Source organism: Daphnia carinata, chromosome 6, assembly GCF_022539665.2.
Source record: "Daphnia carinata strain CSIRO-1 chromosome 6, CSIRO_AGI_Dcar_HiC_V3, whole genome shotgun sequence".
In the NCBI taxonomy this organism is placed as follows: domain Eukaryota; kingdom Metazoa; phylum Arthropoda; class Branchiopoda; order Diplostraca; family Daphniidae; genus Daphnia; species Daphnia carinata.
Genome location: NC_081336.1, coordinates 4,855,423 through 4,878,313, shown reverse-complemented (window position 1 = coordinate 4,878,313; position 22,891 = coordinate 4,855,423). Strand labels below are relative to the sequence as shown.

Sequence of the window (22,891 nt, the reverse complement as noted above, 5' to 3'; positions counted from 1 at the left end):
AATATCGATAATGAAATACGCAAAACTAAAAACGAAGACAGGCTGTATACATGGCACTGGAGCAAATTGGTTTATTTCAACCGACAGGTTAAAACATAACGCTTGCTGGAAATAACTACCTGAAACTTTGTAATATTGTGCCAGCATACGTAGTGCTACAGTCTTGTTTGTTACAGTTACTGCAGTATTGTACCGTATTTTGTACTACTCCCCTAATTCACTCCGAATGCTTATGTTGTATGTTGACTTCTAAGTCTGTGGTGCCCGCCATCTATGAACAGTTATTTGAAATTTGTCAAGAGAGCAATCGCAGGCGTCGCTTTGAATAAGTTCATGGCGGGCTGATTGTACGATTCCTCTTAAACGATGTCGAGTTCTCGAGATGAAGGTATATTTCGTTTGTCTTACGGGTGAATGGTTTGGTAACGTAACGTACTCCAAACTTTGCAATGATGATTTTATCACTCCTGAGGCTGAGGGCATAAAAATCAACCCAGTTTGATGCCCTAAGGAAACGATTTTCAAAATGGCGCCTATTACAGGCGGGTTTTTCGATATTCATGCACAAATCTTTTTATCTTTGAAGTAACCCTGATTTGCATTCAAAAGATATTTGGCTAACTAGGACCTACAGTTCTGTCCAAACTTGTGTCATAGTGTGTTTAGGTATCAGTTTGACTAAAACCTCCACAATTTTAACTTTTGTTTTCATTCCCAAGGTACCGCTATGCAAGTTGAAACAGATGATTTCATTCTTTCCCTTACTTCTGCTAATTCAGAAACTGATGAACAAACAGAAGTAATAACAACTGAAGTTTCAGACTTACCTCCTGATTTGGTGAACACTGATGTGTCAGATTTGGTAAGCCTTATCCCTTTTGGGTTTTGTTGAATAAACGAAACTTTTTGGGCAAACTGATTTGTGCTAGATGTAGTATTATTGAGTCTACCATAAAAATTTTAGACTAATTTTTTTTTGCTCAACTGATCCCACATTTTTTTTCTAGGCCAACAACCCCTCTTTGTGGCTCGGATTAGAAGGAGCGTTGGAATCCAATGATGCAGTGTCTCATATGCCCAATGTTTCTAGCATTGTAGACGACCATGGCCAAGGCAGTGGCACAGTGGTGCATTTAGGAAGTGATCACCATAGTTTGAATATGAATGATCTAGGTCATTCAGAAGAAGTGGAAACGATGTCCATTGAAGCCATGGATGTTGATGTGCAAGTAAGATATAAATACTAGCCAACAATTTTTTGAATGTACGAAACTTTACTTGTTTTTTTAGAATCTGGAGGTGAACAGAAGTCAAAGTGTACAATCAATTCCAATGGAAAGTTTCATGGATCAAAGTGACATTGGATTCAATATTATGACAAATACGTGCGATGATAAGAGTAAATCATCTATCCCTCCCATGTCCGTTTCGCTGCCGGTTACCGAACCAGTAGCAAGAAATGTATTCCCGTTAAACCAAATCAAAAAAACAATTACAGCTTCAACATCAACCCAGGTTCGCCCATCCTCATGCGTTCTTTATTCTTCATGTACTTGACCTACATTTATAATCATTTAGGTTACCAAAGTAGTGCTTGCTCCCACAAGCCAAAATCAATCTGGGCACCCATTGCTACTTACAGTGCCAGCTTCAACAAGTGGATTAACATCCCTTCTAACACCAAATTCAAATTTGCGCTTTGTAAATGCATTAAACACAGATGGAAGTAAGATTTCGAGTACCGGGCCACAAGCTACAGGAATTCAGTCACAATCTGTTCGACTTATGAGCCCGACAAAAACCATTACGCTACAGCAAGCTCAACAACTTGGTCTTATTTCGCCCAAGAAAGTAGGCTTTTAACCTTTTTCAGCAGTGGAATTTGGTCAAATTTTTTTTTAAATTCAGGGACAGCCTTTAATTGTTAATAAGGTTGCCGTTGCCGCGGGAGGCCAAACTACTCCCGCAAACAACATTTTGGCCGGGAAACAAGGAGCAAAATTCGCAGGAGGGAATGTGACGTTGGTAAGGAGTGGGCCGACAAAGACCCCCACGAAGATTGCCCCAGCTCCACCACATTCTGCTGCATCGACTGTCTCATCTACGTCTTCCATACAAAGCCAACCAACGAGCTTACTCATAAAGAACGCTGCGGGTCAAGTTACGATGGCGGCACTCGTTCAGGCTCGACCAGGTGGCGGGAATGTCACGAATATGAATCCGTTAAGCCCCCAAAAATTTGTGCTAAGACCTTCTACACCAGGCTCGGTTACTTCAGCCCAAGGTATATAAAACATGTCTATGTTTTTACAATTGGAGAATCTTTTCTCCGCTCTCCTCGTTAATTTACCTATCGATGTGGGATAACAAAAAAATTTTCAAATTTTTCGTTTGTGTAGTCCGACAAAGTGGTGGGACACAACCAGCACAATACATACGGCTAACAACGGCTCAAGCATTGGCTGCTGGAATTCTTCCAGCAATGGGTACGCAAGGAGAACAAAGTGGACCTCAGCAGCATTTCCAGCTAGCTGGAAATAAGGTTGTATCAGTTGTTTCACGCAACATTTTTTAAATCAAAATGAAAATGTACCTGTTTTAGATACAATTAGTTCGCGTCGTCAATCCAACTGGTGGAAATAATGGAACGGGAAACTTAATCACGGCATCAGGAACCTCAAAAGTTATAATAGGCACACCCACAGCAAACTCTATTAAAGTGAGGATTCCTCATGTTTCTTTAGTTGTCAGAATCACCACCTTTTTTTTTTACCTGTAGATCCAATCGTCAAACAGCACAGTGACCCAGCAATCAGTCAAAGGCACTCTCCCATCCGTAACAAAGACGCTTGGCCAAGCAAAGGGTACAATCTCAACAGTTAGTGTACCGCAGGGAGCTCAACGTATAATACTGCCAGCTGGATCAATGAATTCACTGACAAGCAACCTTGTGATGGTTCCAGCTCAGTATTCTTCACAAGTGAGAACCCCTAATTCTTTTTCGCATTAAGTTTCCTCAGCATTGTTCGACCCATTTCTACAATTCCAAGACGTAATTTAAAACAAATTTTTTTTCTTCCTGTTATCCGAAGAATTCAATGGGGACAAATAGTTCACCAGCAACAACGAACTTCTCAGCTGCTACGACCAGTGCTGCTACTGTCGTGTCTGAATCGATTACATCACCAATAGTTACTAGTGCCAACGTGACTCCTCGTTTGTCCCAGCAACCAAAAGCAGCTCCTCCGCCTTCTCCTGAGTCAACCCAAACATCTGCAACCGCATCTCAGGCGAAAGCTCAAAGCGTATTAGAATCGAATGGACTGAAACCGCGCAAGCCATGCAATTGTACTAAATCGCAGTGCCTCAAGCTGTAAATTCATTCATAGCATTAGCCTTTAGTAATTTGTACTAAATTTTGTTTTAAACATCCTTACAGCTATTGTGATTGTTTCGCGAATGGGGAATTTTGTCACGGCTGTAATTGCGTTTGCTGTGCCAATAATTTGGAACACGAAGAATTGCGTCTAAGGGCCATAAGATCCTGCCTAGATCGTAATCCACACGCATTCAAACCCAAAATTGGCGTAGGCTGGGGTCCAGAACCTAGGCGCCACAACAAAGGATGTCATTGCAAACGCTCAGGTTGTTTGAAAAACTATTGCGAGTGTTATGAGGTTTGCTGATTAAACCGCTTTTTAACAACATCAAAATTAACAGGCATCCACCATTATTCATTGATTTCAAATTCAGGCTAAAATAGCATGCTCTGCTATTTGTAAATGCATCGGATGTAAAAACTGTGTTGATCCCGCCGGTTCACCTCCCGGACCTGGAGAAAAAAGAACGTCGAAAACGGCAGTGCTTCAACACAACCCTGGCAACTCGAACGATAACCGAACACTGAGCAATACACCGCAAAATAGCAAACACGATGACCGAACAGCTGATACTCCTAAGGGCTTTTCAATACCATCGGCGTCAGGGTCAAGGTAGTACCATTTAACAATTTTCCTCCATAGCTTCCGACATTATCATTTCTTTTCGACAGCAGGCCACCATTTAGTTTCATCACCCAAGAAGTTGTGGAAGCTACTTGTCAGTGCCTTCTTGCTCAAGCCGAGGAGGCTGAAAGGCTGCGTAAAACCTCGGCCGAAACAGAAGGTCTGGTTCTTGAAGAATTCGGTCGGTGTTTACTTCAAATAATAGAATATGCATCCAAAGCCAAAGGTATTATATTTTTTTTTTGTACGTTTTCTTATTCAAATAACTTTAAAAACGATGTGTACCAACTAATTCCTTATATTTTTTTTTTTCGTTTTTTTTTTAGTTTCTGCCAGCCCTTAAGGACACGCCGCCATGCTTAGTAATAAAATTGAGTCGGGGTTTATTTGTTGATAGGAATCTGCGCATGTCATAGATATATTAACCTACTGTGTTTATTTGTTTTGCAACCTTTCCTTTTGTTCATCTTGAGTGTTTTTAGATGTAAAAATATGGCTTCAAAGGGAGATGATTTAGGATTTTTTGACGTGGTTCAAATATACCATAACCTAAGGATTGCGGAGATGAATTTAGTTAAATGGATCCCTAAAATTCTTCTTTGAATGGATAGTGGAAAATCGTTGTACACTTACTTCAAAATCCTTTTTTTTTGTTGACGTGGGGAAGTTGCGTGTGTTGACGCTGTGCATTTTCGTATGAGTGATAAATAGTATAGCTTATTGAATAACCCGCTAGCTGATATGCGTTTTCCTTTTAAGTGAACTATGAAAATCCAACAATCTATATTAAATATTTTGTAACGGTTTGTTATTTGCTGGACTTTTTTTACATTTGGTTTTTAAAATACAAAACGGCGTTGGGTTGCGAATTATGTGTTATTGTACGCCAATGACTCGATCTCATCCTCCTGTTGACCTTTTTAGCCCTTCAAAGCATACAAATAAAACAAAAGCGCGGCTACCCGCCCCGATGCTACCCCTTTAGACCTCCAGATAGTGATGTCGATTTGCGATATTTGATCTGAATATCACGATACCGATATATTGCACAATTTTATCGATATATTTTGTAAACCGATACGATATTTTTTGAAAAAAAAAATTTAAATCCTACTTGCGGAATCGAACATCTAGACTTCATGTTACAAAACTACCGCACTACCTAACAGACTTTACTACTTATAATTTTTGTGATTCGCCTGAATAAGAATTGAAATTTTAAAACTATAAGCAAAACATTATTTAAGTAAAATGTGTTCCATTGGATAGATGCGACCGATATGATATTTTTGGCTTTTGATTGTGAAAGTGATTTTTGAAGCTATGTTTCGACAAAATCGTTATCTATTAATGTACAATATTGGATTTGAACCTTCAACTTCTACCCCGTCAGCTTTGCTTGCTGACTGATAGACCACTACAAACATATAACATGCACATAACCAATTGAAAAGGTTTGTTGAGTTTCCTAGAAAATGTTCCAATGTAATGTAACCGATAATATGAAATCATTGGTATGTAACCGATAAGAAAATTTTTTTTAGAAAATTTTTTTTGGGTTGTGTGCTGTATAACAGATTTGAACCTAAAAATGTCTGCTCGTCAGCTATTCTTCGTAGTAATAATAAGGTACATATTAAAGTTCTAAAATACAACGATATAGATATGTCGAGTGGTGTATCCCAAATATCAATCCGATATATCGGATTTGCGAACGACGTCGATTATATAACAATGTAATGCACAGCTAATAGAACAGCCTATGGGTTACTGGTTACAGCAACTGAAACATGCCCAGGTCAGAGGTCCGAGCCCAACAAATCAATATTTAGCTAATTTTCATTCCTCAAAAAAATGGTAATAAATACGAATTTCCAGAAGATAGCAAAGGAAGACATCCAGGATGATGGTAATGTAAACGGGTTAAGCAGTTGGGGTGCATGAAGAAGTAGGAGGTTGGAGGCGAATAAAAGTTGAATTGGTTTTCGTGCTTTTAACATATTCCCCAACTTCTTTTCCGAGAAGAGGAAGTTCTGATAAGTACAAAAAATAAATCGTTTGTTAATTACGTGAGAAATTCGCGTTTGGTTGTTCTTTTACTGGTAGATGGAATTGCAAAATATATGTGTCATATTCACATATCGGATTTTCTGATATGATATATCATATCGGTTTTCAGGTGTTTACCAATACGATATATCGATATCGACATCCCTAGCTGTTATACCCAGGTTTGAACAGTGTGAGTGAGAAGTATTGGAAACCGCTGAAAAAGGTTCTATCCGTGTCTGAAATGAATTTTTTAACGTTAGGTTGAGAAGGGTTTAGTTGACTGTAGCAAAGTTCTCAACAAATTCTGATATAAAAATGAAAAATACCGTTTTCAACGAAAATCAGGCAATGATCAAAATTTTCTTGGAACGTAGTCGGGAGTTAAGCAAATGTGCAAAATGGTATGAAGATCAGATGAAAAATGCGACAACCTAATCATGTGTTAAAGGTCTTTTAATTTTTTTTTTAGCAACAATTTACTTCATGACCCTGTGAAAGCTATGTGTGGGCATTTTTTTTGTCGAACCTGCATTTTTGAGGAAACTCACAGTCATACAAATTCTATGCAGATTCAGTCATGCTGTGTTTTTTGCCAAGGCGTGTGCTCAGACAGTTGTGTTGAAGAGGTCAGTTTGAAGATTAGCACACTCTCTTCTTGTCTTCTTCAGTTTGTGAAAGACTTTTGTGCTGAGGGAGGCGTTACAGTTGGTAAAAATTTTGTATTAACAGTTTTTCAAATGCATATTTGTAAGCTTGTTATTGGCATCATTTGATTTTTCATCACAAAAACAATTCAGTAATAAGTTTGTTCTTAGCTGGTTCAGTTGACCTAAAACAGAGCTCAGCAACACAGCTGTTAATTCCTACGGAAAAAAATCTACATTCTCAAGAAGAAAATCCAGCAATGGAAGCTGAGAGTTGCAGTGGCTCAATACTCATCTCTGGCTTATCACCTTCAGAATCAACTGGCCATAGCACTCCACAACCAATACAGAAAGTTGATCAATGGCTAATGACTTACCCAGATGAAAGTCCATTAACTATCCACAAGAAGAAAGATTGTGAAAATGGCGTTAGCTTTAAAAATTCTGAAACGCGTTCTTGTCAGTCCCTGAAAGTATCATCGCCATATTTGACCTCGTCATCAAATGGTAACGAACTATCTTACGACATTGTTTCAGCCCCCAGTCCACCACCACCATGCGAAGGCATCGATCATCAGGTAAAACAAAAATGGTTTCTTTTAGCTGTTTTGCGGTGATGAAAATATGTTCGTTAGATTAAACGAGGACGACCACGGCGTGGAAGGGGCCGCCCAAGGAAAAATGCCTTGCCAATTAGTACGGGGGAAAATTTATCGAATAAACGCGACCGTTCGAGCAGCATTACGCCAGAACTAAAAGTGTCAGGTATCAAAACACCTATTTCACATCCCAACATTTCCGAAGAAATAGATGAAGCTGTTACGCCCAAGTGCACGAAATCTGTCACCACTAAATTGCCTTCTTCTGTGTTTCCCGTATCGAAAGATAACCGAATTTATCTACCCAAAGGTATTAACAATTTCCGACAAATAGTTTCGTTTTATTTTATCATTAGCCAATTTTTAGGCTTACTTTATAACGAAACAAGCATGATGCAAGACGAAACAAGACATGTTCTTGTTGATACCGGCGTTTCATCAAATCAAAAAAATTTTGAGAAAACAGTGGATGGTTTTGATAGAGAATGTACCCATGGGGAATGCTCAACAGCAAACCGCGAAGATACATTAATTCCGGAATCATTTACACCGAATGGATTAAACCATCACCTACTACTTTTAACAGTTACTCCGAGTCCTGAGCCTGAAAATTCCAATTTGGCTATAGCGGTAGCTCATCATCGGATACCAGTTTGTCGTCCTAAAACGCAGAACCTTACAACTTTCGCAACAAATAACTGTTACACGTCTACCGAGAAATTACGGAATCACGATCCGTTTGCCGTATGTACCGGTAAACGGCGCACTGTGAGTTTTGTTTGTAAAGGCCGGATCACCCCTAGGATATCAGTTCATTCATTAAAAAAACAACCGGTCGTCTTTACCCGTTTGGGGAAATTGGGTCCTATTCTTGACAAGACGACAGCACAACTCCCCTTTTTAGATGACCCGGGTGTTGACTCACAGAAAATGGCCTGTTCTCAGAATACTCAAACCCCTTGCTCATCATTTGTCTCACTAGCTTCAGTTGCGACTCAAACAGAAGCGACTGAAGGTCCATGGTTGACTACGGAAGTACAATCACAAGCTAGCTTGACGAGTCAATGCCAAGTAAATGCCCTTTCGCATAATGCGTTACATATGGGTGAGCTTCCAGTATCATCTGGTAAACAAGCGCTAAAGGAAGAAAATGACGGAAATTTTAGCAGAAAATTGTCAGATGAAGGTAGTGAAAATATGCTCGCCGAGGCATTTAAGCGGACCAGAAGTTTGTCATTGAGTGACAATGAAAAGGACATGGCGGAACGAAAACGGAGAAAACCCTCGGCTCTAGGTTTCGGCAACGCAGATCCAGTTTCGTTAATGGCACTATCTTTGGAACCAAGTCCTAGACTAGCGAAGGAAGTGCGTCAACAATCACCTGAGTTGGATACGAGTGAAATTGCAGCCTGCAAAACTGTGGTGATGGAGAGTGATCCAGATTCGGACGAAGAGGATATTCTTAAATCTACCCCCCCTCGCTCCGCTCCATCAAATCCAACCTACTGCAAACGCAAAGTTATCACTTGTTCCGGGATTCCGGTAAGTCAACTTTAAATTTGCATACCCCTAGTTCTTTCTTTCATTCAGATCATGAAGTACTAATAACTATCTGGTTTAAATGCAGCGGTCGGTGGTCAAATTGGTTGAAGATTGGGCGCAGAGGGTTGGGGCTGAAGTATCGCAAACGTATAACTCTTCCGTTACGCATGTGATTGTTAACGTGGATGAAGAAAACTGTGCGCAGCGAACTCTAAAGTTCTTATATGGCGTCGCTAGCGGTATTTGGATTGTGGGAGTCGACTGGGTTCATAAGTGCATCCGTGAAAATAGAATGTTAGACGAAACGCCATTTGAAGCATTGGATATGGATGGAGAAGAAGGTCCTCGCCGAGCTAGACAAACTAGTCAAAGGGAAAAGTTGTTCGAAGCTTTCGAGTTTTGCTGCCAAGGGCCATTTACGGATGTGACGGTTGATCAGCTTAATCAGCTGTTGCATTTATGTGGTGCAGCCACTGTGCCTAGTCCGTCGCAACTAACAAAAAGACGGCTATATACGATGATTGTTGTCCAGACTGAAGATGACGTCAACGTGGAAATTGAACGTAAAGCGGCCGATTGGTTCAATAGGCACAAAGTAGTTAGCGTTTCCCGCGAATGGGTCTTAGATTGCTTGGCCGCCTATCAACTTCTTCCAGTACTCAACCAATTCATAGGTAAATACTCTGTTTCAGCGCTGAAGATGATGGGATTTGATGCACGCCTTGGGGTCCACTGACCTCTTGTCTGTCCCGATGCTCAGCATTATTTAGTAGTCCATCAAGCAGACATTTTGTGTTTATTTCTGTAGAAGAATAGATTTTTGCCTTTAAGTTTTTTTAATTCTCGTACTTTTGTTTTGGATTTTTCCAAACTCTAATAAATAAATTGAAATTGTTCCTCGTTGCCCGTTGTACCGCCTATTACAAAAACATCAATAGTTTATCAAATCCAAAGTAAGAAGATTGGAATGTATATTATTAGCACGACGCACCATTTAACATGGTAATTATTTTAAATAGCAGCAATATAGCTTTGTTTGGAGCCCATCTATCGATTCACTGTATGGTTTACTTTACTGTCTCTGTTTCTAACGGGAGTGAAACAGAAAAATATAATAACTTGCTAAGAATTCGAAGTGTTGCAGAAAAACTTACTAAAATTCGAGAGAAAAAAATTTTAATTTTGGTTCTCTAAAAAAAAAAAAATGTAATCATGTGCCGTTTTCTGTGTTTCGTACTTTAAACCAATCTGTAATTCAACTGGGTTAAAGTAATTTTAAAAAAATACTTCCTAAAAAGCAGTAACTGGGTTCCCTTTTATATTGGTTTGTTTGGAGAACTGGTTTTTTTTTAGATTTTTGCAAAAATCTAAAAAAAATTTCAGGAAAATATTTGTGTTTGCTTCCTTCAGTAAGGTATTATATGAAATATGCTGTTATTTCACTGGTGTGTCATTTTGGTTTGATCTCGTTGATCATTCCTTGTACATCTTAAATTATAATTCTAAATTTTATAATGTCATCACAAAATGTTGGCAGAGGCAAAGCCTACTAAATGGTAAAGACATGTAAGATCCAAGACCGTCTATAGCGTTGACAACAAAATGACACATAGTACCGGTAAGTAAAAAAAAACAAAAAAAAACACGCACTTGTCAAAAAGCGTACAACTCATTGGGCTCAGTAAGATTTCGTTGTCGCGGCCATACCTCGGGATCCGCTTGTTTTAATAAAATCCGATCAATCTCTGGATGATCGGATCGCCGATCTCCAAAAATGATTGGATGGTGAACATTTTTTTGGGATCGCCGATCAATCTCAAATGATCCGGTCGACGATCAAGTTTTGATCGTGATCGGAATGGCGTTCAGTTTTCGATAATGATCGCGGCAAGTCTGTGTGGGTTAACTATGTTATGAGAATGCTGATTCCTGTGTAAAGAATTATTTTTGTTTTGAGTTGAAGTCGAGAAGTTTGTTTCTGATGTAACCTTCCGTTTTATTAAATAAAAACAGATGATAGGGTTACACAAATGTTCAGTCATAGGGTACCAATTGTAGCCGAATACTAAGAAACTGTTGTATCCTTATATAGTAAGCATGCATGTTTGCATGTTTTGCTTGTTTCGGAGAAAAAGGCTTTTATTCTTGCTATATATTGCATCACTATTTATGCGGTTTACGTTAAGTACACTCTCATTCAAATGTAGTTGACAACAGATACCTCTTCTTTCTTTGAATTTTTTCATTAGGTAACGATTTCGATAGCCTACCTCTTCTTTTGCCCGTTTAACCTCCGGGATCTTATAAACTAAAAATTATCAATTAATCTTCCTTCTTTTTTGTTCTCTGCCGCTTCCACTATTTTCGTTTATTTATGTTTTTATTTATTTTTATTTATTTATTTTTATTTCGATTGTTTGTTCGCTTTTTCGTTTACTTTATTTGCTGTAAAATTAAAAAGTTTATACACTTTTTGTTTATGGCCGGAAAGGATGGAAAGGTAGGCTACAACCAAGAACAACTAATACTATGAATATTGAAATTAAAAACACTGAACCTGAAAGCCATCTATGCATTTCTTTCTTTTTGTACTCAAAAAACGCCTTATAACTAACGTTTTGTCCGGAAATGAAAGACTTTTGGTAAATACATGCAAATGAACTAGGCTTTCCACTTTTATTCTACCCATACACAGAGAATAGCAACTAAGTTGTTGATCTGCTTTTTATTATCTGTCGTCTACATAAGCTTACTGTTTTTTTTATTTTCAAAATGTTAAGTGGGATTTTAACTTAGACAGAATCGCAAAATGTAAAACGGAAAAGCTATGTTTTATATTGCAACCAAAAAACCTTGTCCGTATATGACACCATTTATAAAGCCTTTCACGTAATATTTGAACAGTTTTGACAAACAAAGGTTTCTGTTATAAATTTTTCAAGCAAATCGTTCTTTTAACGTTTTTCTTTGAGTAATAAACGAAACAACCTAAGGTCATACGCAGTATTGTTTACCCAGTTATCGTGCCACCATTTATTCTTATTTGTTTCTTTAAAGGCATTCGATACAACTTGATTTCACGGATACTGACGTAGCGAGTGAAATTTACAGCAGATCCGAAGACTAAAAGCAGCATCGTTGTGAAAGATATACAAAGTTAAAGTCATTTTCTTATACTTCTGTTTGATTTTCTTTTAATTTGGATATTTAAATACATGTATTTGACATGAAGACATTAAGAATAGCAGAAATTGTTATAATATTCAAGGTTGAAGAACTCCGACTACAACATAGAGCGTGATTAGTGGTAGTATTATCTCTTTCGAAATCAATCGAGAAATACAGTTAATTTGATGAGCACAGAATCTTCCCGAAGAAAGCTTTGGCCACGTAGATCTTCAGTGGGAAATCCCAATCCGACACATTCGTGGTTATCTCCAGTTACTGGTCGTTTCCAGTTCCATCCGGAACACAAAATCTAAAACAATACTTTTTTGGTCACTTGATCTAATCATGTTATTGTTTTCGTATTCTAAAAACAAATGTAACCCCCAATCCCCCTAACAAAATTTAAATTCTGAATTTACATTTTGCTTAAATAGCTTATTATTTCGTTGCCAGTATTTCATCTTTTCATGCCATTAAGTAAATTTTTATAAATTTTAAATTTAAAAAGAAGGGAAAGAAAGGAAGAAGAAGGGAAAGAGAAAAGAGATTCTTTTCCTACACATATTCAAAAATGGAAAAAATTGAAAAAAAATGATTTTTTTTTAATAAATATTTTGAATGCGCCAAACCGAATGAAATTATTGTTGGCATATGGACAAAACGCATGAAGTTCCCTGTGCGCTGTAATGCTGCCATTGAAAGCCAAATAGTTAACTTTGCCTGGATTTTTAATTACCTTTGGATCCCATACTCTTGAAACAATGTCTTGAAAAGGAGGAGATGCTTGGTCAAGAATAGAGACTCGATGTTTCAAAATAAATGGCCACTCTAAGGCCTCGTCATAATCTCCCTGATAAAGGAGTCAAATATATTAAAATAAAGTGCAGCATATGGCTTTTTTTTATGTTTAACGAGATGAAAACAAAAATCATTTAGTTTGTGTAAGTTTTCTAAATGTATCTTCTAAAAGATTATTTACTTAAACTGTAATGTATACCAAAAATCATATGCAACAAAAGTAAAGAGATAAAAAACTTCAAACATGAACGTACATACCTTAGTTAGGCCAACATGAGTGTAAACATTTTGGCCGTTTTGGCGGGGGAACAACCTCATGTACATCATATAGCCGTACTCAAAAATGTAGAAACTAGGTGAACGAAGAGAGCGGCGAGGTCCCCAGCTCTTTAATTTGTATTCCATGTCAGTGACCTGTGTAAAAAAATTTGTTGTGCTAAATTCAGGTCATATGTAAAATTTAATTAATAATTGTTTGTTTTGCCAAAAAAAAAACACGGTAATTTTTTGAATCCCCAAATTGGAATGCTTTCAGTAAAACTAAACTGTCATATTGAACTACACTTTAGCTAAAACTCGACAAATAAAAAAACTATAGATTTATTTTTGAAAATTAAATGTAGGCTAACATTAGAACTCGATTAACATGAATTCTAAATACCAATACAAATTTTACGGAATGTTACATTAGAATTTGTTAATGTACTTGTAAGTTAATGAAGTTCTATGGTAACATATGTTGTCGAAATTACAAAATCAGGTTTCATTGTAGGTGGAGTTGTAACTGAAGTGAGATTCTTCATTTAAATGAAGTTTTAACATCGTCATACCCGTTTTTTCAAACCTGAAATTTTATTTGTTTTTAATTAAATAAACTTTATTTCAAGTGGAACAATTAGCAAACGTAGCTAGACATTTGCGGTTGCTATTTATCATTGAACGTAAAATAGATTGCATCAACAAAACGTCATTACATGATCGGAATGTAACTTCTGTTTCCCCGACTAGCCTTCAAAAGATACACAGAAATTACAGTACCGAAAAAAGAAACACGATGGATTTGTCTTTGTTAATGTAAATGCATGGATAAGTGAATGCTCTTGTCTATTTCATGGGCGGAACTGGCACGCTTTAAACAGATTCCTCTATATTTGTAGGCATTTTGATTGATTAACGTTTTTTACTTTTTCTCCCGTTGGTTTTCATATTATGTACAGTTTCCTGCACCTGAAATAACCTATTTATGTATTTTCACTGTGCCTGAATATAGTATATACCTGCGCAATGCTGCCAGATCTCTGGTATTTAAACATGCATCATGCCTATATCTACATCTATACGTATGTGTCTATTTAGGTATTATATATGTGACGAGAAGCTATGTATTTAAAACCATACAAAATCAATTCGCACAACTACTATTTTGGCATCTCTCTTTTTGATTCCTAATACTTTCGTCAAAATTCGCTAAGGGCTCGTATGAGAAATGATGGACACAAAACCTAACGATTTCATTTTGGTCATTTGTCTAACGAAAGTTGTTGTCAAATAACGTAAAAGAATTCATAGCCTAATTAAAAAGCATCGAAGAAGATAAAACTATGCATAAGATAAACGAAAAAAATTTCAGTTACTTAATTTCTTTAAAATATAACTTTCCCTTATATTTTCACTTCCATAAACGTACATATACGTAATTCTTTTCTTCTGATCTGTATGTAAGAGTTTACGCCAGTGAAATATAGTAGTGAGTGAGTATACCTCGCGCTTCGTCTTTTTTTTAGCTTGATTGATTTGATACGAAAGATTGGTATAAATGCAAACAACAAAGTAAAAAACGATGGAAGTGCAACTGTAAAGGGGTATTTTAACACGCTACTATTATTAACTATGGGAAAAAAATGGGGAAACAACTACGAATCTTTTATTTCCTTCAAAACTTCTCCCACCGATTTTTGGACTTTCTCAACTTCCCTATCGTAAAAGTAACAAAACCAATAATTGAAACTATGTTGATACTATCATGGAGCTATTCTTCAATCATATATCGCAAAATTTGTTAATTATTGACTTCTCTTTCCCCTTGTGACATTTTTTCACAAAATCAACACCAACCCCCCCCCCCCTCCTTTAAACTTACATCACGTCTACACTAAACAACCTAAAACAGAAAAACTTTAAACACTTAAAACAGAAAAATTAAATACCAACTAAAGCTGTTAAGGACATTAAATATAATCAACTTCGTCCTTCCACGTCATTCCAAAAAATAGTCTGCTAGGGAAGGAGGCGGGAAAAAAATTTTCCATCAACAAAATTGTTAAAAAAAACAGACTCTGAATCACCATTCTAATTCTTTTATTTGACGGGTCAAATGGGACTTCCCTCTCAAAAGAATCGCCGTCATTTTTGTTGCTGAGCTCGTAAAAAAAAGCTCCTTTTCTACCTTCCAAATTTTTGCCAGAAGATGGTAGTAGAAATACAAGTCTATTTTATTATAACGTCACAACACATCTTTTCTACTTTTTCACCGCCCCCTGTCACGCACCGCAATGTTTCTCACAACAATACCTTCCTCTAACATGTTATGTAAGTTATGGAGGGACCGCATCTAGCGACTCAACATTTTTTGTTTTATTAGATTTAACGCTGGCATTGATTTAAAAATCTTCAACGGAGCAAAACTTACGGTGCATTACTGTGGCAGAATATCATGAACTACTCAAAAGCGTAAAAAATTAGTCCAAAATCAAATACCTTCCAGAAATAGCTGAATACTCGTTTTCCACTTTCAATATGAATTGAGCTGTTAAATCGATCAATTTCATCTTGCCTAGGGTTCATGACATCTTCTTCATCAGGATCAGCTCCCGTGCTTTTCACGCCAGCGTTCAGGAACAACCCATTACCAGTATTTCTGCTTTTAATAAATCATCTTTTTTAACACCGTTATCAAAATGCATCTAGCAATATCACAAATTTTCGATTGCACTTTATGTCAATTCAAATTCATTTCATTTAAGATATTTTTCAATATATCTTTTGAACTATAAATTTTGTCTCGTGCGTTCAATAGGCTGATTGATCGCACACCTTTTTTGGTTATTGTACAGTACCCGCAAGGGTCTATGGACAAGGATTCTGGATTCTGCCAAGCTGTACGAGGATTCTGTGAATTGCCAACCCTTCAAGAATAGTATTAACGTAAAACCTAGCTTAACACCCAGCAGATAGCCGACATTACGTATATTCAGGGAAGAATTGGTTATTCAAGGAAACACATGGTTTACCTTAACATCCATTTATGCGTAAGAAAGAATGCGTCAAAAGAAAAAATTAAGATTTTTGTAACCTTAAAGTATGCTCATTTATGGGATTTAGTCAACATCGCAGTTTACTTGTTCATTAGATAGTTTATATTTCTGATGCAAATTGTAAATTTTTAAATGTGTGTGCAACTAAACCCAAATCTTGTCTTAAGTAAACTATTTTATTAAGAGTATATATTGTCACGGATTAATCACGTTAATAGGCCGGACACCCACGTGTGAATAGCCGTAAGAGCGGTAGAATCGGTAAAGGCGATTCATGTTTTTTCGTCTAACAAGTAACATATTTCTTCTAGAAGCAAGACGCAAAGCAATTTTTCCTACCAACTCGCCTACCGGTTTGGATGCTATCGCCCTAACAAATATAAGAGTGATATGGAGAAACAGGACTGCCTTAAATGTGTTCAGTTAGCAGTCCTACATTTCTCAGTTCTATTTCTAAAGGAGAAATGGAACTGGAAATTTTCAGTCCTATATGGGTTCAGTCCTATTTCACCGGTTACTTCCGAAAGTGGCAAACGTTTAAGGAGAACATTTTCAACAAAAACTTGCAATAGTACCTGAAGATTGTCACTGATAAGTTTTGGTTGTTGCTGTTACATTATGTTACAACAAAAATGCTTCCAATTGTAGGTTGTTGTGCTTGTCGAATGTAAGCGTCGTTGTACAACAACCCAAGAGAGTTGAAACACAATATTCTGACTATGAAAATTCAGTCCCATCTTGGAAAGTGAAACTTTTGAAGTGGGCTTACTTTATAATAATAACAAAAATATGTATTAACCTTAGACAACTCACCCAGAAAAAATCACTTCTAGCAGACATAATAAGTCATGAAACTTTAACCGAATTTAGTCATTCTTGAGTCCGCGGGGAACAAAAATCATCTTATTTGTCCAGAAGTGCTGGCAATTGAAACATTTGAAGTGCCTCCAGTTGTTTACAAAAATAAATTTGTATACCTTTGCCCCCCCCCCTCCCCGCCCCCACTCTGCTCTACATTATGGTATCCTGTTGAGTGTAGACTTTGGTTATTAAAACTGTAAATCTATACTTCACCTCATTTTTGTCAATCTATCTTAAACTTTCTTGCTAGCAGTCATATGTTTTGTCTACTGTTTTGTTTTTTGCTCTTAATATGGTAACCTCAATGTCTATCATAACAAACTGTCACCAGACAAGACGATATTTAGCAATAAGGAGTACATTGAAATAATAATAGAATAAATGAAAAAAATCTTGCAGTAGAAAAAGATTGCGTTAAATTTTAAAGTTGAGGCATTTTAAAAATTAAAGAATTTGCTTGGTCTTACTTTATAGGTGAACTGTATAATGATGAAGATGCCGGCCCTTGTTTCTCGTGATTTGTTGGCGTTGCATGGGAGGACTCGACGTGGTTTGAGTTGCTTGCTAAGAATTTTAATGGCAGTTACAATTCCATATATTTATACTGTACATTTATAATTTTGGATTAAATTATAAATTTTCTTATGACAAAAACTGTTGTTTTCTGATAGGTAGTGAAATTCACATTTGCCGGCAAGTTCCTGAAGCTGTTTTCAGTTACTTTTGAATATTATTTTGACTTTTTTTCTCTGGAATTTTTCAAAATGCTTAGCCATTTAATTCCCTTGCACTGGATCATCTAGCAAACTAAGTGAATCCTACTACTTACAGTACAGCATGCTATTTTAGTTTCATTACCCCAAAATAGTTTCTCATTAATTTTATACTAACGTATTTTATGTACTACATGCACGTGTACACCGTCATGGCCAATAACCGAAAAGTTTAATTCCGGTTTCAGTTTAAATTTTACAAGTACCTAATGTTAGATATAAATGTAAATTACACACTGTGTGGTTTATCACTGAGATATACTTTTAGTGACATGCGAAAGAGGAATTCTAAAACTTGATTGAAAATAAACCTGAGAACTGTAGATTAGTGCAAGCCTGCACAGATTCGCTCAATTCTGCAACTACACCATGGAGCTTCCGGTTGGCTCGGCGATATTGATTATCCTGTTGTGCTAATTTGTCTTCGATGTTAAGAATCATCGTTTTAATAACATTAAGCTGATCCGCCATTTGAGATTCTATGTTGTGTAGCCGATCTTCAATTTCTCCTAAAACAAGAAAAACAGAAACATTGCAGTTTAAAATAATCTCATTACGCTTCACAAAAAAAATATCACTTTTTTATAAACACTGACACTTCTTCTGTGGTCAAATATATTTTTTTCCCAAAAGGGTTGATTATGAACGAATGCAATAAGTGCATTTTATTGGAATATGTAAGACATTTTGTGACTGGGAATTAAAGAAACGCTCATGTCCAGGAATCTCAAATTCAGTCTTGAAATTCGGGAACTCTTGAATGAGATTTCCTTAATAGCAGGCAAAACACTAAGAGAAATCTATTTGACACTTAATGGAGGGAAAAAAAAAAGAAACCAAGCGCAGTAAAAATTCTCTGACCTATTATTATGTTAAGAATTACATCAATCGCTGATAGCAGTGAAGTGGTGTACAACTGGGGACCAAAAAAAACTGCCTTCAGCCTGCCCTTTTGTATGCACAAGCATAATCTATCTGAAAATACAGGTCATTATGCCACTTAAAAATTTAAAAGTCCATGCCTAAGGCTTGGTAAATAATGTAATCATAACCGTCAATTACCAAATATAGCAAAGCATCGTGAATTTAAAAATATGCAAATGCTGCGCTTCTTGAAGTCTTCTATTTCAGTCGGTGAAATAACAGACAACAAAAATAAACAAAAAATAAATTTTTTCCCTAATGTCAGTCTATCAGTGAATTCCAAATTTTGTTAATTAGCATCAACCAAGTGATTTACTAAACTTCGAAGTTTGATCATCTCTTTTCTTTTTAGTATACTCCTCCTATCACACCCTTTTACGCAAAATTGATTAGTGCCGTTTAGGAAAACTTTAATCCCTAAGTTTTTTCCTCGAAGCATGTTATTACGAAACTCTATCTAAGGATTCAACCAGCGGCGTGTTAAAAAACAGAAAAATAATTCTTTCCTACGATATGTGTCTTACCTTCTAAAAAGTTCGTCGAAAAGATGTAATGATCTTACCGACATCAAGACTGCAATGAATTGCAGTCGAAATCTGGCAGCTGTGATTGGCTCAGCATGTGGCACAGTGAAAAAATTGTAATAGTCAGTACGGTATACACTATGTTTTTTAGTTAGGCTTAACATTTTAAATTTGTAAATGATTGAAAACTAGATTTAATGCATTACGCGAATGCTGATTTATGTGGAGTATTTTGGACGTTAAAAATACGATCTCATAGAAATCGAAGACTACACATTTCGAAAAAAATACGGTAAATTGTATGTGTAGCCTACTAATATAACGACTAATGTTGCACGTATTGCGTATTGTAGGAATTCATTCTAGGGAGAAAAGGAACATGCCGATGCGATTTTGGAAGGGCACGAGAATCTACACCAGCAACTTGTAAGAACCTAGCTTATCGCGATTTCGGCTGCCGGTTACTTAGCTGTCATTTCGGTTACTTTGGAACCGTTTCAGTTTTTTAACAAGCTGGATACTCCTTTATTAAAAAAAACAATCATCCAAAAGCTACGTTCATTCACACTTGCAACGTGTGTCGCTATGTGTTTATATCGCGATGTTCGTTACGTGGCTTCGCAACCGCGAACGCAACCCACAAATTTTCCACGTGAAGGCTTATTTTAGTCTAGTTGTAACAACAGAACGGTAAAAATCCTTATGAAAAAGTTCCAGCGTGAACATAGTTCTAATTCGTTCTTAATTGTTAATTGTGTTAATTTTTATTTTTCAAAGAAAGCATATTTTCGAAATTATAAGGATATCGTGATCACTCCAGGCAACAGAGTTCACAGCTTTGCGTTCACCAATGGTCAATCGTGGTCAATATAGAGGCATATTTAAATAAGCATTTAAATTCTTACTTCAGGCCTTCGCCTTCAGCGTCGAATTTCAATTTCCGTTTTCAGACAAGCCGCTCTGAAGGATGAGAGAGTCTTATCTAGCGATTGTTTAATTGCAATGTATCAAATTAGCAAATGGCTTGACAGCTGCACAGCATAAAGTGTGCGATAGTAAAAAATTGTTCGTTAGCTTTTGCAATAATTCGCTACAACCGTCAACTCTTCAATATAAAGCTTAAACGTTTTTAACGTTTGTACCCTCGGCTGAGGGTGCAGGCAAGATATGGATCAAGGCTCAAACCTAGACGTAAAAGTGTTTTGAAAATCCTGTTTCAGCCCAAACCCTGGTACACTACTAGACCTCTACCGGTATTGAAACTTAATTTTGTTCCTCGTACTCGTACGTAAGATTTCATTATTTGTCCAGTAAACAAACTATTCATTGGATAAGTAAAACTAATTACGCAGCTCGAAGTAATAAAATATGTAGTCTACACGCAAATCCTTCTCTGGGAATCAAAAATCTATGTAAAAATATTTTAAAAAGCATTATTATAATTACGCATTTAACCCTAAGCAGTCACGAAAGACTGGAAGGCCTTTTGTAAGAAAGATTTTTAAAAATCAAATGATAATTTTCATGGTCATTAACCCAAAACCGCATATCAGCACGAACGTCGCATTGTTAAATTGGTCGGCTACTTTAATACGTAATCATTAGAAAAAGCGAAGTACTGAAAATCCATCGGCTGCATGCAAAACCGTAACCTGCTGCGAGAAATAAAACAACGCTCAATTCCATTGTTGGTTGTTATTACTTGAAATCACATAAGAAATACATTGCACAAATGCACTTATGCTTGTAGTTTCTTCGCTGTGCACTGAATTCGAATACAAACATTTTCCGTCAATGTAGGCAAGTGATCCAATTCGTTTGATTTAGAAGCATCCAAGTACGAATGTACAACTAATTAATGATTCATATGAAAATATGGAGACCATGTTTAGTTCAAAATTTCATAAGTGATAAGGTTCCATACTTGTTTATGATAACTCCATATCAAATAATGGAGCCCTTTGCGTAATGTAACTATTACAGTCTACTTGTTTCGTGTTTAATTGATGAATGAGGAAACCAAAATCGAGCAAATACAGAACTCCCTCATTATCGATTATAAAGCTGAACAAAAAACAAGATACAAGCAATGCCAGCAAACCCCAAAGTTAATTGTGTACGCTTTCGACCAAAGTTTACGGTGAAATGATAAAATCGTCATTTAAATACCAAGTTTCGCCTTTTCGGCATTTTCTCTATCCACATTGTGATTGTAATATCGAGGTGCCCGTAACATGAGGTAATGTGAAATGCTTACGTGGATTACATATTCCCTGAAGAATTGAACGAGCCGTGGATTCGGCAGCAGCCAAGAGCTCCTTTGAACTGATACGACAATTAGCCGATGATTGTTGAAAATCGCCGTCCGAAGAAAATTTCACGTCCTCCTGTTGGGTGCGCAAGTTTCCCAAATGCGATATATTGCCAAATGCCACACTGAATGTTAGAAGAGACTTCAGCAGATACGCATAAAAACTCGCTCTGAAAATTTGAATCATATTTTGTTGTTGCAAAGACACTTTCAATAGTAAATCGACGACTAAACTTCGCCTCCGTTTAAAGCAAATGAACACTTTACAATCGATTTCACGAAACAGACAAGTCAAATTCGCTAGTCCATGAGATTTAAGTCTGGTCTATATTTTTTGTCTATTTACACTTTTTATACTTTGTTTTCTCTTTTTTTAGTCTTGAAATAAATTCACGAAATTGCTGCTAATCCTTTTTGGGTGCCTCTAACACTCTACTGGGTCTTTCGCATTCGTGCTATTTGTGGCAGCAGGACCTAATTAGTCCGTGCGTGCTATACAATGACTTTTGAAGCTATGACCACAATTATACAACTACGTTTCAATCCTTCGCATATCGCGCTCAGGTTATCCATCGCCCCATAAATGTTTCAATAGTACCAAACTTTGCCTTGACTCCGAGTATGATGAAAGTAGGCCAACACGTGGTAACAATTCAATTTATTTCTGTTTTTCTATAAATATCCTCAGCGTTTTCCTTGGCTCTACCCCAAAAAGCTGGCTTCTTCACCAAGGCTAGGCAAACTACTTGGTATATACGTAGCTCTGAATAAGAGTCACCGCGCCATTCCTAAGTTGTAATGAAATTTTGAGACGAGACCAGTGTTTGCATCTTTCTGTTTTCGTGGTCTCGATAAGCTAAGATAATTTTGCGATTTTTAAAATTAAGATAAGATAAGATAATGCAAAAAGAGTAAAAGATACCGATAAGATAACAGATATATCGATGTAGGCTAGATCGACTAAATAAATCATCTATTCAATCGACTTTTTAATTGATTTCTATTAACCTTTTATTAAATCAATTGTAGATTGTGTTCGCACAATTTATTTCGCTAAGATCTGAAATATAAGAAGGTGAACGATAGGGTTCACTGCTTTAAGTATATATCATTTTTATTTAAAAATCTTTATCTTTTAGTATGTCTAAAACCGATAACATAAGATAAAAGTCGAAAAAATTGTTAAAGATAATAGATATGAAAAGATATTTAAAACGTCTTATCTTATCGTATCTCATCTTTTCAAAAGAAGCAAAAGATTGGTCGGAACTTAGATACAGGAAAAGCCTTTAAAACATGATAAGGAACAGTGTCATGTTTAAAGCCGTCTTTAAAACAGGATAAGACAAAGCCATCACGCTTGGAGGAACTTTAACA

The 22,891-nt window shown here is 36.6% G+C and overlaps 4 protein-coding genes across 7 annotated transcripts in view; 3 read left to right on the top strand and 1 right to left on the bottom strand.

Annotated features, from left to right (window-relative positions):
* Window positions 1-22,891, top strand: part of LOC130689851 (peptidyl-prolyl cis-trans isomerase-like 1) — a 55,596-nt gene that overhangs the window by 17,025 nt on the left and 15,680 nt on the right. The gene's annotated exons all lie outside the window — the stretch shown is intronic.
* Window positions 298-4,873, top strand: LOC130689852 (protein lin-54 homolog). Of its 3 annotated transcripts, XM_059495710.1 has the most exons (15): window positions 328-401; window positions 479-656; window positions 720-862; window positions 1,008-1,229; window positions 1,291-1,515; window positions 1,579-1,851; window positions 1,909-2,284; window positions 2,400-2,542; window positions 2,603-2,719; window positions 2,780-2,980; window positions 3,093-3,373; window positions 3,440-3,677; window positions 3,754-3,992; window positions 4,052-4,230; window positions 4,331-4,873. In XM_059495710.1, the coding sequence occupies exons 3-15, from the start codon at window positions 728-730 to the stop codon at window positions 4,345-4,347; spliced, it is 2,646 nt and encodes an 881-aa protein (XP_059351693.1). In that variant the 5' UTR covers window positions 328-401; window positions 479-656; window positions 720-727; the 3' UTR covers window positions 4,348-4,873. The 3 variants fall into 3 exon arrangements, with proteins under 3 accessions (XP_059351692.1, XP_057368774.1, XP_059351693.1); XM_059495709.1 differs by lacking the exon at window positions 479-656 and having other exon boundaries at window positions 298-388; window positions 4,055-4,230; XM_057512791.2 differs by lacking the exon at window positions 479-656 and having other exon boundaries at window positions 298-388.
* Window positions 6,284-9,684, top strand: LOC130689846 (uncharacterized). Its single transcript, XM_057512781.2, has 6 exons — window positions 6,284-6,457; window positions 6,526-6,764; window positions 6,872-7,278; window positions 7,336-7,609; window positions 7,667-8,841; window positions 8,927-9,684. The coding sequence occupies exons 1-6, from the start codon at window positions 6,372-6,374 to the stop codon at window positions 9,575-9,577; spliced, it is 2,832 nt and encodes a 943-aa protein (XP_057368764.1). The 5' UTR covers window positions 6,284-6,371; the 3' UTR covers window positions 9,578-9,684.
* On the bottom strand, window positions 11,951-22,023 carry LOC130689849 (uncharacterized). 2 transcript variants are annotated; one of them, XM_057512786.2, is made up of 7 exons: window positions 21,461-22,023; window positions 18,067-18,264; window positions 17,450-17,546; window positions 15,565-15,727; window positions 13,066-13,221; window positions 12,746-12,859; window positions 11,951-12,319 (listed from the first exon to the last, which is right to left on the bottom strand). In XM_057512786.2, the coding sequence occupies exons 1-7, from the start codon at window positions 21,699-21,701 to the stop codon at window positions 12,170-12,172; spliced, it is 1,119 nt and encodes a 372-aa protein (XP_057368769.1). In that variant the 5' UTR covers window positions 21,702-22,023; the 3' UTR covers window positions 11,951-12,169. The 2 variants fall into 2 exon arrangements, with proteins under 2 accessions (XP_057368769.1, XP_057368770.1); XM_057512787.2 differs by having other exon boundaries at window positions 11,957-12,319; window positions 15,565-15,724; window positions 21,461-22,020.

Coding starts and splice junctions, on each gene's coding strand:
- LOC130689852 (XM_057512791.2), top strand. CDS start 367: ATGTCGAGTTCTCGAGATGAAG. Junction 863..1,007: donor ACACTGATGTGTCAGATTTG/GTAAGCCTTATC, acceptor TTTTTTTTCTAG/GCCAACAACCCCTCTTTGTG. Junction 3,993..4,051: donor CCATCGGCGTCAGGGTCAAG/GTAGTACCATTT, acceptor TCTTTTCGACAG/CAGGCCACCATTTAGTTTCA.
- LOC130689846 (XM_057512781.2), top strand. CDS start 6,372: ATGAAAAATACCGTTTTCAACGAAAATCAGGCAATGATCAAAATTTTC. Junction 7,279..7,335: donor GCGAAGGCATCGATCATCAG/GTAAAACAAAAA, acceptor TATGTTCGTTAG/ATTAAACGAGGACGACCACG. Junction 8,842..8,926: donor TCACTTGTTCCGGGATTCCG/GTAAGTCAACTT, acceptor GTTTAAATGCAG/CGGTCGGTGGTCAAATTGGT.
- LOC130689849 (XM_057512786.2), bottom strand. CDS start 21,701: ATGATTCAAATTTTCAGAGCGAGTTTTTATGCGTATCTGCTGAAGTCT. Junction 17,547..18,066: donor CACTAATCTACAGTTCTCAG/GTTTATTTTCAA, acceptor TAAAATTCTTAG/CAAGCAACTCAAACCACGTC. Junction 13,222..15,564: donor TATTCAGCTATTTCTGGAAG/GTATTTGATTTT, acceptor TTTTTTACACAG/GTCACTGACATGGAATACAA.